General features: G+C 38.2%; 1 protein-coding gene across 7 annotated transcripts in view; it reads right to left on the minus strand.

Moving 5' to 3' along the window:
• Window positions 1-17,177, minus strand: part of NT5C2 (5'-nucleotidase, cytosolic II) — a 146,070-nt gene that overhangs the window by 68,118 nt on the left and 60,775 nt on the right. For 4 of the 7 annotated variants that reach the window (XM_035707637.2, XM_025467073.3, XM_025467069.3 and 1 more), the window contains exon 2: window positions 10,554-10,678. In XM_035707637.2, the coding sequence (XP_035563530.1) occupies window positions 10,554-10,654 (101 nt within the window). In that variant the 5' untranslated portion in view covers window positions 10,655-10,678. Of the gene's footprint in view, window positions 1-10,553; window positions 10,679-14,786; window positions 14,923-17,177 lie in introns of those variants that run through there. The other 3 variants (XM_049103568.1, XM_049103569.1, XM_025467071.3) reach the window with 3 other exon arrangements.

A 17,177-nucleotide genomic window follows, 5' to 3' on the forward strand; every position in this document is an offset into this window, starting at 1 on the left:
GAGCCACAGGGGCTGCCCTAAAATTCTCTTTTAAAAAGCCTTGAGGGACGCGTGGGTGGCTCAGTGATCGAGCATCTGCCTTCAGCTCTGGGCATGATCCTGGGATTGGAGACCCAGTCCCACATCGGGCTCCTTGTGAGGAGTCTGCTTCTCCCTCTGCCGATGTCTTTGCCTCTCTCTGTGTTTCTCTCATGAATAAACGGAATCTTTAAAAAAAAAAAAAAAAAAAAAAAGCCTTGAAGGGAGGGGGTTAGAAATAGAGCCTTCAGTTCCTTTGACTTTTTTTTTTCCTTTAGGAAAAAAAAAATCTTACTTATTCATGAGAGAGACAGAAAGAGAGAGGCAGAGACATAGGCAGAGGGAGAAGCAGGCTCCCCACAGGGAGCCCAGTGTGGGACTCGATCCGGAATTGCAGGATCCCGCTCTGAGAGAAAGACAGGTGCTAACCGCTGAGCCACCCAGGCATCCCAGTTCCTTTGACTCTTAAACAGAAGTTCTTTAAGATTTAAATGTTTACTATTTAACTGGAAACCGTAAAAAGTAACAAAGTATATTTGATTAAAAGAATTCCAAAATGAAACTGAAACTTAAAAAAATTATAAAAAACAAAATTTTAAATGTGATAGATTCAGGTCAGAGCCAACTAAAAAGAGAATTAGTGAACTAAAAGTCTGAAAAACCTTCCAGAATATAACAGGGAGAGAAAAAAGGATGGAAAATTCGAGAGAAAGAATGAAAGAAAAGAGGACATAGTAGTGCTAAAGTGTAACATATGTTTATTAAAGTTCAAAAGGAGAGGAGCACCTGGGTGGTTCAGTGCCTGAGCATCTGCCTTTGGCTCAGGCTGTGATCTCAGGGTGCTGGGATCGAGTCCCATATCGGTCTCCCGATAAGGGGCCTGCTTCTCCCTCTGCCTATGTCTCTGCCTCTCTCTGTGGCTCTCATGAATAAATAAATAAAATCTAAAAAAAAAAAAAAAAAAAAAAGAACTCCAATGAATCCTAAGCAAGATATTAAACCCAAAGTTTAAGAGTCTCCAACCTGGGGAGGAATATGTGTGAGAGTGACACACTACTTCTCTAAAATAAATAAATCTTAAAAAAAAAGAAGAAACATCTCAAAGCAATGACCTAACCTTTACCTTAAGAAATTAGAAAAGGGGGAATCCCTGGGTGGCGCAGCAGTTTAGCACCTGCCTTTGGCCCAGGGCGCCATCCTGGAGACCCGGGATCGAATCCCACGTCGGGCTCCCGGTGCATGGAGCCTGCTTCTCCCTCTGCCTATGTCTCTGCCTCTCTCTCTCTCTCTGTGTGTGACTATCATAAATAAATAAAAATTAAAAAAAAAAGAAATTAGAAAAGGAAGAGCAAACTAAACTCAAAACAAGCAGAAGGAAGGAAACTAAAGATCAGAGCAGAGATAAACAAAAGAAAATAGAAAAACAATGGAGGAAAATCAATGAAACAAAGGTTAGTTCCAACAATATAACATTTAGCTATTACAATGAAGGAAGAAAAAAAAAAAAAAGAAGACTCAAATTACTAAAATCAAAAATAAAAGCAAAGGGCAGCCCTGGTGGCTCAGCCCTTTAGCGCCACCTTCAACCCAGGGCGTGATCCTAGAGACCCAGGATAGAGTCCCAGGTCAGGCTCCCTGCATGGAGCCTGCTTCTTCCTCTGCCTGTGTCTCTGCCTCTCCCTCTCTCTCTCTCTCATGAATAAATAAAATTAAAAAAAGAAAAAAGAAAAAAAGAAGGAACACCTCCCAGATCATTCTACCAAGCTAGTATTACATCTTTTTTTTTTTTTTTTTTTTTTTAAGTAGGCTCCATGCCCAGTGTGGAGCCCAAATGGGGCTCAAAATCACGACCCTGAGATCAAGACCTGAGCTGAGACCAAAAGGTCAGATGCTCAACGGACTGAGTCACCCAGGTGCCCCAAGCCAGCATTACATCTTGATACCAAAGCCAGATAAGACATTATAAGAAAAGAAAAATAACAGAACAATATCCGTTATGAAGATAGGTACAAAAATCCTCAAAAAGATACTAGCAAACCAAATCCAACAAAGTACAAAAACTACGATTCACTTTGATAGACACAAAAAGGAATCTGACAAAATCCAACACCCTTTCATGATAAAAACATTCAACAAACTAGGAATAGAAAGGAATCTCAGGGGATCCCTGAGTGGCTCAGAGGTTTAGTGCCTGCCTTTGGCCCGGGGCGCAATCCTGGGGTCCCAGGATCGAGCCCCGCGTTGGGCTCCCAGCATGGAGCCTGCTTGTCCCTCTGCCTGTGTCTCTGGCTCTCTCTCTCTCTCTCTGTGTCTATCATAAATAGATAGATAGATAGATAGACAGATAGATAGATAGATAAAAGAAAGGAATCTCAAATTAACAATGAAAAGGAACTTCCATAACCTGATAAAAGACATCTATGAAAAACCTGTAGTTAATAATGAAAGACGTAAGATTTCTTCCTAAGGTAAGGCAAAAGAAAAAGATGTCTACTCTCACTAGTTCTACTCAGTACTGTACTGGACATTCTAGCCAAAATTAGGCAAGAAAAAAAGGTTTTCATATTGGTAAAGAAGTAGAAGTGTCCTTATTTGCAGATGACATGATCTTATATATTAGACTCACTAAAGAATTCACAAAAAAAACCCAAAAAATTATTAGAGGCAACAAACCAAGTTGAAGAATACAAAATCAGTATATAAAAAACCAGTTGTATTTCCATAAACCAGCAAAGAATAATCCAAAATTGAAATTTTGAAAACAATTCCAGGGGTGCCTGGGTGACTCGGTTAAACATTTGCCTTCAGCTCAGTCATGATCCCAGAGACCTGGGATCAAGATCCATATTAGGCTCCCTGCTCAGTGAGGAGTCTGCTTCTCCCTCTCCCTCTCTGTCTGTCCCTCCTCCTACTCATGCTTAGTCTCTCTAATAAATAAATAAAATGTTCTTTTAAAAAGAAAACAATTTGGGATCCCTGGATGGCTCAGGTTTAGTGCCTGCCTTCGGCCCAGGGAGTGATCCTGGAGTCCCGGGATTGAGTCCCACATCGGGCTCCCTGCATGGAGCCTGCTTATCCCTCTGCCTTTGTCTCTGCTTCTCTCTCTCTCTCTGTGTCTCTCATGAATAAATAAATAAAATATTTTTTAAAAATCCATTTACTATAGTATCTGAAATCATAAAATACTTAAGAATAAATGTAACAAAAGAAGTATAAGACTTGTGCACTGAAAACTACAAAATACTGTAAAAAGTGATTAAAGAAGATCTAAATAAATGGGAAGATATCCCATATTCATCAATCAGAGACTTAATATTGTTGAGATGACACTACTCCTTAAATTGATATAAAGATTCAATATAATCCCTATCAAAATTCCAAGTTAGCTTTTTGGTAGAAATTAACAAACAGTCCTAAAATTCTTATGTACATAGGTGGACCACAGAATAGCCAAAACAATCTTGAAAAGGAAGAACAAAACCGAAGGATTCACATCATCACTTCAAAATTTAAGACAAAGCCACAACAATAAAGACTGTGTAGTATTGACCTGAGTAGACAGATAGATCAAAGGAATACAACTGGAATTGCAGAATTAATTATACACATCTATGACCAACTGATTTTGACATGGGTATCAAGATCATTTAATTTGGAAAGAAGTCTTTTCAACAAATAGTGCCAGGATAACTGGATATCCACATGCAAGGAATGATTTTGGACCTTCATCTTGCATCATATAAAAAAAATTGGATCAAAATGGATCAAAAACTTAAACATAGAACATAAAACTCTATATAAAACTCTCAAAAGAGGGACTCCTGGGTGGCTCAGCGGTTGTGCGTATGCCTTTGGCTCAGGGTGCGATCCCGGGGTCCTGGGATCGAGTCCCTCATCGGGCTCCATGTGAGGAGCCTGCTTCTTCCTCTCCCTATGTCTCTGCCTTCTCTGTCTCTCATGAATAAATCAATAAAAATCTTAAACAACAACAACAACAACAAAAACCTCTCAAAAGAAAACGTAAGTGTAAATCTTTGTGACCTAAGATTAAGCAATGGTTTCCTAAATATGACCCTAAAAGCACAAGCAACAAAAGAAAATATAGATAACCTGGACTTCATTGATATTAAAAAACATTTGTGCTTCAAATGACACTACCAGGTAAATGAAAAGACAATCCACAGAATGGGAGAAAATATTTGAAAATCATGTAGCAGACATAGGTTTGGTATCCAGAATATATAAAAAACTTACACAACAATTTAAAAATAAAAAAACTAAGAAATGGGCAAAAGATTTGAATAAACATTTCTCAAAAGAAGATATGCAGATGACAAAAACATTTAAAAATGCTCAACATCATTAATCATAAGGAAAATGGAAATAAAAATCACAATGAGACACCACTTCTCGCACACACACTAGGACAGCTATAAAAAAAATAACAAATAACAAGTTATGTGTTATTGTGAGGATGTGGAGAAATTAAAACCCTCATCCACTGATGGCAATAATGTAAAATGACACATCTATACCGGAAAACAGTCTGACAATTCTTCAAAAATAAGTTAAACATAATGTTACTACATAAGCCAGCCAATCCCACTGCTAGATACATACCCAAAAAAACTGAAAACATGTCCACACAAATTTGTACGCAGTGGTCATAGTAGCATTATTCATAATAGCCAAAAAATGGGAACAATCCAAATACTAAGCAACAGATGAACAAAATGTGGTATATCCATACAATGGATTATTACTCAGCCATTAAAGTAAGTATTGAGTCATGCTAGCACATGGATCAATCAAGAAAACATTAAGTGAAAGAGCCAGAAACAAAAAAGACCTGATATGATTCCATTTACATGAAATGTGTAGAATATTTGATTCCATACAGAAGAAAGTAGATCAGTGATTGCCAAAGGCTGAGGGAGGAAGGAAGGAAGGGTTATTTCTAGTGGGTAAGGGATTCCTTTTGGGGTTGATGAAAATGTTCTGGAATTAGTGGTGATGATTGCACAATCTTGTGAATATACCATAACCAAGGAGTTGTACATTTTACAAGTGTAAAGTTTAGGGTATGTGAATTTTATCTCAATTTTTAAAATTACATTTTTAAAGTTAAGAACATCTGTTCATCAAAAGATTATTGAAAATAAAAGGCAAGACAAAAACTGGGACACAATCACAAATAACTCATGTCTACAAAGTAGACATTTATTCTCCTGAATAAATAAAAATCTTAAAAAAAAAGGGTCCTTGAAGATGAAATATGCCATTTAAATATGAGTAACATTTCCTCAAACTGACTTTCTTTTCATTCATTCATTTGTTCATTCATTCATTCAAGACACAGAGAAAAAAAAAAAAAGACACAGAGAAAGAGGCAGAGACATAGGTAGAGGGAGAACCAGGCTCCCTTCGGGGAACCTGATGCAGGACTTGATCCTAGGACCTCGGGATCACAACCTGGGCCAAAGGCAGACTCAACCATTGAGCCAGCCCGGTATCCCTCAAACTGAGTTTCTTATTACAGGATTTCATTGAATCAAACATCTGCTGTCTCTTCTCTCTCTTCCTTGCTAGCACCACCACTTTTTTTTTTTACTTTTCTATTTTACTTTAGGCAGGTTTTTAGAAGAAGCATAGAGGGAATGGTAAAGAGAAATAAATGGAGAATGTTTTAAGATGCAGTATCTTCTTCCGAACAATAAAGTTTAGAGAATCTGTATCCCATAAAGTAGTACCACTACATATTATGAAAAGCACTTATATTTAAAGGAGACAAAGAATATCTATGATGTAAAAATGGCATGTCACTGAATTTTTTAAATGCAACTTTCTATGTTGAAATAATTACAAATTCATATGCAGTAGAAGAAACAATACAGAAAGATTCCCCTTTTCCATTCACCTAGTTTCCCTCAATGAAAATATCCTGCATAATGGGGATCCCTGGGTGGCTCAGTGGTTTGGCAGCTGCCTTTGCCCCAGGGCGTGATCCTGGAGTGGATGGAGTCCCACATCAGGCTCCCTGCATAGAGCCTGCTTCTCCCTCTGCCTGTGTAAAACTTTAATACCTGTTTTTTATTTGAAGTTCAAAAAAAATCATAACCACTTCTAATAGTAGGAGTGTGTCAAGCTACAGGTACTACAAAATAATTTTAGACATGTACACAAATTCCTTTTTATTCCTTAAACATATATAATAATTTAAAACTTTGAGTTAAGAAACCATTATTATTCATCAAATTTAAATAAACCACTGATACGGCTTTGGAAGAGTAAAGTTCAATTAAAAAAAATTTGGATAAATATATAAAGAACTTCAGAGCAAAGTGGTTGCAATGTCTTATAAAATAAGGCAAAGGGGGATGCCCGGGTGGCTCAGCTGTTGAGCATCTGCCTTAGGCTCAGGGCATAATCCCGGGATCCAGAATCGAGTCCCACATCAGGCTCCTTCCAGGGAACCTGCTTCTCCCTTTGTGTATGTCTCTGCTTCTCTCTCTGTGTCTCTCATGAATAAATAAAATAAAATCTTAAAAAAAAAAATAAGGCAAAGAACTGCTTAACCAAAAATTCACAAGCCCAATTATTTATCAAATTTCAGTTCAACAAAAACTACTGCTGAATTCATAAGCTGTGTTCATATAGAAAGAACCAATTTACTTAACAGAAATTCTTCTATACCAAAATCATCAAAATTTAAAAAGAAAAAACCAAATACCTGACTTCAGCATCCTGATCACAAACATGGAGAGCAGATGAAAAATCTAATTGTTCCATTGTTGGATTTGGTAGATACAAATTCTGATCTATTCTGATCACTGTAAGATTCTAGGTGTTAAACAAGAAACTATTTAAGAAGTAATTGTCTAACTTGCCTCCTTCAAGCCACTGTAACATCTGAGCAACTCAGCCTATCTTCTGACCATACAGCAAAACTATTTCAATGAAGGGTTTGGCCTGATGATTATCCTCACCCTAGAAGACTCAACAATCATAATAAGGAAATGGAAGAAGAACAACAGTCACATTCTAAAGACCAGTTTCTTAATAATGACTCATGACCATTATTTTTAAAAGACTAATATTAGCAAGAAAAAACCCAGAAGTTAGAAGTTTATTTACTTAACTAAAAATATTTAGCTTCTTCTAAAAAGGGAATCCAAAGCATCACATACAATGTATAACAAATGATCATCATAATCTGCCTAATTTAACCAATGATAAATTACCAACTCCAATAAATGTCTTTAATAAAAAGCCCTGGAAACAGAATATTCTACAAACTGACTTAACTAGAAAATGAAAATAAATTCCTTTTAAATGGTTTCTATTAAAATTTTTTAATTGGGATGCCTGGGTGGCTCAGCAGTTGAGCATCTGCCTTTGGCTCAGGGCATGATCCCGGAGTCCCAGGATCGAGTTCCACATCAGGCTCCCTGATGGAGCCTGCTTCTCCCTCTGCCTGTGTCTCTGTCTCTGTGTCTCTCATGAATGAATAAATAAATTCCTTAAAAAAATAAAAATAAAAAAATAAAAAATTTTAATTAACAAAAGCAAGAATTCAAGAACCCAAATTTTACATTAAAAGGAAATTCTGGGCAGCCCCGGTGGCCCAGCGGTTTGGCACAGCCTTTGGCCCAGGGTGTGATCCTGGAGACCCGGGATCGAGTCCCGTGTGTTGGGCTCCCTGCATGGAGCCTGCTTCTCTCCCTCTCCCTCTGCCTGTGTCTCTGCCTCTCTCTCTCTCTCTCTCTCTCTGTCATGAATAAATAAATAAAATCTTTAAAAAAAATAAAAATAAAAATAAAAGGAAATTCTGCAATATGCTACAATATGGATTAACCTTGAGAACATTATGGTGATATAAGTCTGTCACAAAAAGACAAATACTGTATGATTCCACTTATATGAAGTACTTAGAGTATTCAAAATTATAAAGACAGTATAATGGTAGTTGGTTGCCAGGGCTGGGAGAGGGGAGAACAGGGACTTATTGTTTAATAGTTATAGTATTAATTGTATAAAATGAAGTCATGGGGATGGATACTGGTGATGGCTGCACAACACTGTGACTTAATACCACTGAAGTATACACTTAACAGTTAAGTGGCAAATTTATATTATGTATACTTTACCACAATAAGAAAAAAAGAAAAAAAGGAAAAAGGTTTTAAATGATCTAAAAATTTAAATCCTTGAAGGGGATTTTTTCCTACTGTTTCTATTATTGTAGATTGCACGTTACCATATAAGAATGTAAGGTGCAGAGCCAGTCTAAAATGTTCCAGGAAATATCATTCCTAAATGAGTCAGAAGCACTCAGACTATGACATATTAAATACAATCAGGACACCTGATGTGTACTAGATGATCTCCATTGCATAATTCTAGTCCTTGTTTCCACTGATAAATATGTTACATCATAACCAAATGTATATAGTATAAAGACTACACAAATAATTGTATAAGTATAAAACACCTAAATATTTCCTCTTTCCTCTAACTTAGAAACAAATGAATAATTATGACTTGTAGATTCCTGGAGTTCCCATACAACTTTTTAGCACTACCAGTACATCAGTATTTCTACTTACACCTTGCTTTCCCAACATGGGAGGCAGAGATAGTTCTAGAAGGGCCCAAGTCTTTCTATCCTATTAATTTATGAAAAAGTGTAAACTTCTAATTTCTGTCTAAAACCAAATGATTTCTAAATGCAGACCCTACTTCCACATATCTTAGCTACTAAAGATTAGGCAGAAACAGCCATTTAATTAAATCGATTAATTGTAACAAATAAGGGGCACCTGGTGGCCTCAGTCAGTTAAGCATCTGCCTTAGGCTTAGGTCATGATCCCAGGGTCCTGGGACTGAGGCCCGCATGGGGCTCCTGGCTCACTGGGGAGTCGGCTTCCCCTCTCTGCCCCTACCCCCAGCTCGTTCTCTCTCTCTCTCTAAAAAAATAGATAAATCTTTTTAAAAAGGTAACAAATAAATTTTAAATATTCACATTCTAAACGTTTTATAAAGATTTATTGGGGGGGGGGGGAAGGGGAGAGAATCTTCAAGCACACTCCCTGCTGAGCATGGAGCCAGAGACCTAGGGCTCAATGTCACTAGCCATGAGATCATGACCTGAGCCAAAACCCAGAGGCAGCCACTTAAATGACTGAGCAACCCAGCTGTCTTACATTTTAAACTTTTAAAGGAAAACTGATTCAGAGAAAATGTTAAAGTCTTTTTATTTAAGATTTATTTATTTATTTGAGACAGAGCAAGCTAGAGAGAGAGAGACCGAGAAAACAATGGGGGTGGGGTGGGGGGATGAAGAGGAGGGGCAGAGGGAGAGGGAGAGGGAGAAGTCCATACCCCGATGAGCCAGATGCCTGCTAATACAGGGGTTGATCTCAAGATCATGGCATCATGACCTGAGCTGAAGGCAGATGCTTAACCGACTGAGCCAGCCAGGCACCCCTTAAAGTATTAATCAAAGAAAATATTGCTAAAATCCAGCACTACTCACATTCAGTTTAATAAAGTAGCCAGTAGACATAATTTTAAAAATCTACTTAAAAACTGTAATTGGTTTGTGGCAAACGTGAATTAAGAATTTCTTTCTTGGGGATCCCTGGGTGGTGCAGCGGTTTAGCGCCTGCCTTTGGCCCAGGGCGCGATCCTGGAGACCCAGGATCGAATCCCACGTCAGGCTCCTGGTGCATGGAGCCTGCTTCTCCCTCTGCCTGTGTCTCTGCCTCTCTTTCTCTCTCTCTGTGTGACTATCATAAATAAATAAAAATTAAAAAAAAAAAAAAAAGAATTTCATTCTTGTTAACTAAGGTACAATTTTCTAGCATCTGAAGACTTTCTTTAGTTAAGGATTTTTATTAGTAGATATAAGAAACAACAAATTTCCTTTTAAAACGTAGTGGCAGGGCAGCCCTGGTGGCTCAGTGGTTTAGCGCCACCTTCAGCCCAGGGTGTGATCCTGGAGACCTGGGATCGAGTCCCACATCAGGCTCCCTGCATGGAGCCTGCTCCTGTCTCTGCCTCTCTCTCTCTCTTTCTCTGTATCTCTTATGAATAAATAAAAATCTTTAAAAACATATATATATGTACATATATATACATAATTACATATATATAAAACATACATATATATGTATGTGTGTATATATACACACACACAGACACACACACATATATGTATGTGTGTATGTATATATATAAAACATAGTGGCAGCAGTATGGTTAAAAGTCTAGATTCTGGGGGCCCCTGGCTGGCTCAGTCAGAAGAACCTGCAACTCTTGATTTTGGGTCGTGAGTTCAAGGCCATGGTCAGTATAGAGATTATTTAAATAAACATTTTTTAAAAAGTCTAAAACTCTAGACTGGGATTGAACCACAAACTAGCTATAAGCTGTATGTAACTGCCTAACTTTACACATTAATGTCATCATCTGTAAAATAAATATGTGCCCACTTTATAGAGATATTTTGAGGATTAAATAGACAAAATACTTACCGATGATAGGCTTCTCGTCGATACTTTTTCAGGGAATGTTTATCCATGTTAGCAGGCATATCAGCTGCATTCTGTAACCGATCACTCCAGGAGGTTGTCATTTTATTTCAATTTTATGCTGAACTCTAGAAAAGAAAATCAGTAATTTAGTAGCTTAATATTGGTATCTATTTACTGTTACGATTTTTTTTTTTTAAATCAGAAAAACTCTAGAGGCATCTGGGTGGCCTTAACTCAGTTAAGAATCTGACTTCAGCTCAGGTCATGATCTCTGGGTCATGAGGTCGAGCCCTGTGTTGGGTTCCATGCTGAGCATGGAGCCTGCTTAAGATTCTGGCTCCACGGGCAGCTTAGGTGACTCAGTGGTTTAGCACCGCCTTCAGCCCAGGGTGTGGTCCTGGAGACTCCACATAAGGCTCCCTGCATGGAGCCTGCTTATCCCTCTGCCTGTGTCTGTGCCTCTCTCTCTCTGTGTGTGTCTCATGAATAAATAAAGAAAATCTTAAAAAAAAAAAAAAAAAAAAGGATTCTCACTCCTTCCGGACACCTGGGTGGCCCAGCAGTTGAGTGTTTGCCTTCGGCTCAGGGCATAATCCCAGGTTCGGAGATCAATTCCCACATCAGGCTCCATGCAGGGAGCCTGCTTCTCCCCCTGCCTAGGTCTCTGTCCCTCTTTCTGTGTCTCTCATGATAAATGATTTGAGCATCATTTCATGTACTTATTTGTCATCTGAATATCTTTATTGATGAAGTGTCAGTTTATATAAAACTATATAAATATATACATATTTTAGAGAGAGTGTGTAAGTGTGGGAGTGTGATGAGGGAGAAGGAGAGAGAAATTCTTTTTAAAGATTATTTATTTATTTATTCACAAGGAAAATGAAAATTACCACAATAAGATTCCACTATATACTTGTTAGAATGTTTAACTTTTTTTTTTTAAGATTATTTATTTATTTATTTATTTATTTATTTATTTATTTATTTGAGAGACAGACAGAGGCAGGAAGAGGGAGGCAGAGGGAGAAGCAGGCTCCATGCTGGGAGCCTTACGTGGGACTCGATCCCGAGGCTCCAGGATCACACCCTACCTAGGCTGAAGGCAGCGCTAAACCGCTAAGCCACTGAGGCTGCCCTAGAATGTTTAACATTTTTAAAAAATTGGCCATAACAGGACAGCCCCCGGTGGCGCAGCGGTTTAGCGCCGCCTGCAGCCCAGGGCGTGATCCTGGAGACCCTGGATTGAGTCCCACGTCAGGCTCTCTGCATGGAGCCTGCTTCTCCCTCTGCCTGTGTTTCTGCCTCTCTCTCTCTCTCTCTCTGTCTCTCTCATGAATAAATAAATAAAATCTTAAAAAAAAAAAAAAAAAAAAAAAAAAGACTGGCCATAACAGGGCAGCCCGGGTGGCTCAGCGGTTTAGCGCCGCCTCCGGCCCAGGGCAGGGCCTGATCCTGGAGACCCGGGATCGAGTCTCACATCGGGCTCCCTGCATGGAGTCTACTTCTCCCTCTGCCTGTGTCCCTGACTCTCTCTCTCTGTGTCTCTCATGAATAAATAAAATCTTAAAAAAAAAAAAAAAAAGAAACACAAAAGTTAAAAAAAAAAAAAAAAGATTGGCCATAACAAACTTGGTGAGGAAATAGAGCTACTAGAACTCTAAAACACCTTTGGTAAGACTATAAAAATAGTACAAGCACTTTGGAAAAGTTTTCTATTTCTTTAAAAGTTAAACATATAGGGATCCCTGGGTGGCGCAGAGGTTTAGCGCCTGCCTTTGGCCTAGGGCGCGATCCTGGAGACCCGGGATCGAATCCCACGTCAGGCTCCCGGTGCATGGAGCCTGCTTCTCCCTCTGCCTGTGTCTCTGCCTCTCTCTCTCTCACTGTGTGCCTATCATAAAAAAAAAAAAAAAAAAAAAAAAAAATTTAAACGTTAAACATATAGCTACTTTATGTCCCAATCTTTCCACTCCTACATAATTACCCAAGAGAAATGAAAGCATATAGTCAGGCAAAGATTTACACACAAATATTCATAGAAGCTTTCTTTGTAATATCCATAAACTAAAAATAATCCAAATGTCTATTAGCAGGTAAATGGACAAACTGTAGTACATCCATACAATGGAATACTACTATGCAATAAAAAGGAATGAACCACTGATGACGTGAATAAATCAGACACGACTGCATACTATATTTTATTGACATAAAATTCTAGAAATGCAAACTAATCTATAGTGACAGAAGATCAGTGGTTGCCTAGAGGGAAGTAATAAGGCAAAGAGGGACCCAGGAAAATTTTGGGGAGGGATACGTTCATTATTCTTAATTTATGGTGATTGTTTCACTAGCGTATATATGTCAAAACTTACTGTACACTCTAAATATGTGTAGTTAATGGTATGTATTTATATCTCAAAGAAATTTTTTTTTTAAGTCAGGGTTTTTTTTTTTCTTTCCTTAAAAATTAGAGGTAGTAATTACACTAAGAAAAGATTTCCCTCACGTATTTTAATCTTTTATTACTTTCTCCAAATTATCTGTAGGAAAAATTCAAAGCACTTTCTTGGGTCATTCATGGACTAAACAAAATACATCTTATTTTAAAAATTCAAGTTACGGACTCTCAGCAAAGATAACATAAAACTTTAACTCAAATGTAAACATAAATGATTATTAAATAATCAAATTATGACTAATATGGGATAAAACCTGCCATGAGGTCTTTACAGTTACATGAAGGGGGTAAGATTTTCTTAAATCATCATCTTCAAACAATTCCTCATATGACAATTTTACTATGATCTTACCTAACATATCATAACATTATACGACAGACTTTTGAACTATATACACAGAATCAACCTAATGCTTAACTAGTTTTCATAGTAATATTAAAATTAAAGATAAGGATGCTTTAAAATCTGGCCAAAAGGGGTAGGGGCACCTGGGTGCCTCAGTCGGTTAGGTGTTTTTTGCCTTTGGCTCAGGTTATGATCCCAGGATCCCATGTGTGTTGGGCTCCCTGCTCAGTGGGGAGTCTGCTTCTCCCTCTCCCTGCTTTTGCTCTCTCATTCTGTCAAATAAAGTCTTTTTTTTTTAAACAGACTTTATTAGCAACCTGGTGAACTTAAGTCTTTAAGATTTTTTTTTTTAAAGATTTGATTTATTCATTCAAGAGAGATACACACAGAGAGAGGCAGAGACAGATGCAGAGAGAGAAGCAGGCTCCATGCAGGGAGCCCAATGTGGGACTCGATCCCGGGACTCCAGGATCACACCCTGGGCCGAAGGCAGATGCCCAACCACTGAGCCACCCAGGTGTCCCCAAATAAAGTTTTTTTTTCTTTTTAAAAAGAGACAAATTTCCAAAAAGTAGGTAAATATTTCATTTGCCACCTAATTACAGTGTCAAGCTTAGGAGTAGTTTCTTTCAGTAAGGTATAGCAATAAATAATACTGAATAAAAAGTTCAAATTTTAATTCCTTTCAAACATGGTACAGTTAGAAAATTGTTTCAATTTAAAATATACAGCCTGCAAAGTACTTGTACCTTAAGAGTAACAAATGAACTTCCAAGCATCTGAAATACTGTAGTTTTTTTACACTTCAAAAATATTTCACAGGCAAAACATACTCCGTTCCTTTCAACACTAATTCACCCTCCCCGCCAAAAAAGGGAAACCAGCTGCCTTAACCGCTCCAGGCAACTGCTAAAAACAGGAAGCAAAGAGTAACCGAAACTGTAGGGTAAACCTGATTAGCAAAACCCTTTTATTTTTTTTTAATTTTTTTTTTCATTTACTTATGATAGTCACACAGAGAGAGAGAGAGAGAGAGAGGCAGAGACATAGGCAGAGGGAGAAGCAGGCTCCATGCACTGGGAGCCTGACGTGGGATTCGATCCAGGGTCTCCAGGATCGCGCCCTGGGCCAAAGGCAGGCGCTAAACCGCTGCGCCACCCAGGGATCCCGCAAAACCCTTTTAAATGTTTCAGATCACATCAGTAATCCACTTGGAAAGAAGTAGCACTTATAAACACTGTGTAGCACAAGTCTATCTGGCAAAGTGTTATATACTGCATATTGAATAGTCATTTTTCAATGGAATGTCAATATAGATAATAGGGTAATGATAGCGGTACTAAATATGAACTCTCAGTGTCTGACTAAACTTCACTGGAACTTATTCTGTTTTAAATATAAAACTTGACATTTCTAGGGATACCTGAGTGGCTCAGTGGTTGAATGTCTGCCTTCGGCTCAGGGCATGATCCTAGAATCCTGGGGTTGAGTCCCACATCGAGCTCCCTGCATGGAGCCTGCTTCTCCCTCTGCCCAGGTCTCTGCTTCTCTCTGTGTCTCTCATGAATAAAATAAATAAAATATTTTTTAAAAAAAGCAAACTTGACATTTCTAAGTTTTATAATTAACCATTCTAAGGACACTGAACACTGCTCTGAAACGTGAATGAAAAGGATAATTTTGAATGGTGTCTTCAAATTTTCTCACCAGTTTGAATTTATTTTAATCTTCATAAATACAACTTTAGTTGTTCATTACACATATTAAACTGATTTAGGAGGCAGCCCCAGTGGCGCAGCGGTTTTGCACCGCCTGTAGCCTGGGGTGTGATCCTGGGGACCCGGGATCCAGTCCCATGTTGGGCTCCCTGCATGGAGCCTGCTTCTCCCTCTGCCTGTGTCTCTGCCTCTCTCTCTCTCTCTGTGTCTCTATGAATAAATAAATAAAATCTTTAAAAAATAAAAATAAAAAAATAAACTAGTTTACAGAAAAAGAAGAGTTAAAGCTACATCCTCCATCTGTATGGCCTGGTACTATACCAAGTAGGCACACTATATTTGTGAACGTGTGTGCACACACATGTGTAAAGTATAAAATTACTTTATTATAGGGGCACCTGGGTAGCTCAGTTGTTGAGCATCTGCCTTTGGCTCAGGTCGTGATCCTGGGGTCCTGGGATGGAGCCCTACATCGGGCTCCCTGCTCAGTGGGGTCTGCTTCTCCATCTCCCACTGCCCCTCCCCCTCTTGAGAGCATGCTCTCTCTCAATTTTTAAAAAACATAAAAGTATTTCCTTTGTTATGATACAAAAGACAAAATATTTCTCATGTGACCTTGTTTTCACTTTTCTGACAACTCGGTTAACAGCTTTAAATGTACAATCTATATAGCTAATACAGGTTATATATGAACTATAGACATGTTGAACCAGAAGAATACTGACAATACTAAGTAGACAATAAGCCTTACCAATTAGTGGTGTGTACCATTTCTACCAAAAGGAAAATGCACATCTGTATAGTCACCTCTACCAACTGGTGCTGACAGTAAAGCAGAGGCTTCTTCTCTACTGCAACCCTTGATAAGTCTCCACTGTGGGCATCTGTTTGGTAAGTAGGCACATTTTATACACAGTCCTTGACAACCCTATTCCTTGACCAACCAGCAAGTAAAGTAAGAAAGTACAGTGGTCAGTTATTTTAAACATTGTGTATGGCTTAGCGTCACCTCTGTAACATGACCACAAACTTACAAATACACTCCCTAGAAAACAAGGGAGGGAAGTCAAATCCAAGTTTAGATTAATTAGTCTAACAACACTACTGAAAATCTAAATCACTGTATTTATAGTTAACAGCAAAGGGGCTAAAGGCAGCTACCCCTAGACGGGGCCACTTTGGCATTAACATTATTTTGAGTTAAAAAGTATTTACAACACAGCAGATTCAGGAAAAGCTCTTTACCTCTCCCCTCAAGTGCCTGTTTATACCAAGAAGAAAGCTATTAACGGAAATCCCTTACCTAAGACACTTACCTACATGAGGCAATCTTTGTTTTCCAACCATTACCTCTCACCTTTCCTCTAATGGTCTATTTCTACCCTTTGTATCCTCAGGCCCCTAACTCTCTCCTCAGCTCACACAAGCATCATGTTGCCTGTCTCTGAATTTCCATTGCTGTGTGGATTCCCCCTATGTATGCTATTAAATTTTATCTTCTCTTGTTAAACTGTCTCATGTCAATTTGTTTCTTAGTCCAGGTAGGACTTGGAAGGGCAGAGAAAATTCTTCCTTCCTGACAATAGTGTCACCTCTAATTCCAAGAACAGCACTTTGAAACAAACTTTAGCTTTGGAACTATTTTTGTAACTTTTATTCCCTCTAATCATAAAATTCATGGAAGAAAATAATCACATAAAATATTTTAAGATAAAAAAAATTTTAAGATGAAGTAGTCAATTTTCCCCAAAAAGACTCCTTAAAACTGTTGTATGTGAACTGTTAAATGTTTCCTACCTCTGCCTTTTGAATAGTTCATGACAGTTTTTTGTTCATTTTTCATTCCATTAATTTCATTCACAGTTCTATCATTTGCCCTCAGTTGTACTATACATTCCTGTAAAAGGCCAGCATTCATACTTCGCACAAGTGATACAGCTAACAAATTCCAACTAATAAACTCACACTTACCTGTCTACACATATTACTTGCTATCTTCTTTTTTTTTTTAATTTTATTTATTTATGATAGGCACAGAGAGAGAGAGAGAGAGGCAGAGACACAGGCAGAGGGAGAAGCAGGCTCCATGCACCGGA

The sequence above is a fragment of the Canis lupus genome, chromosome 28 (genome assembly GCF_003254725.2).
Source record: "Canis lupus dingo isolate Sandy chromosome 28, ASM325472v2, whole genome shotgun sequence".
Classification (NCBI taxonomy): Eukaryota; Metazoa; Chordata; class Mammalia; order Carnivora; family Canidae; genus Canis; species Canis lupus.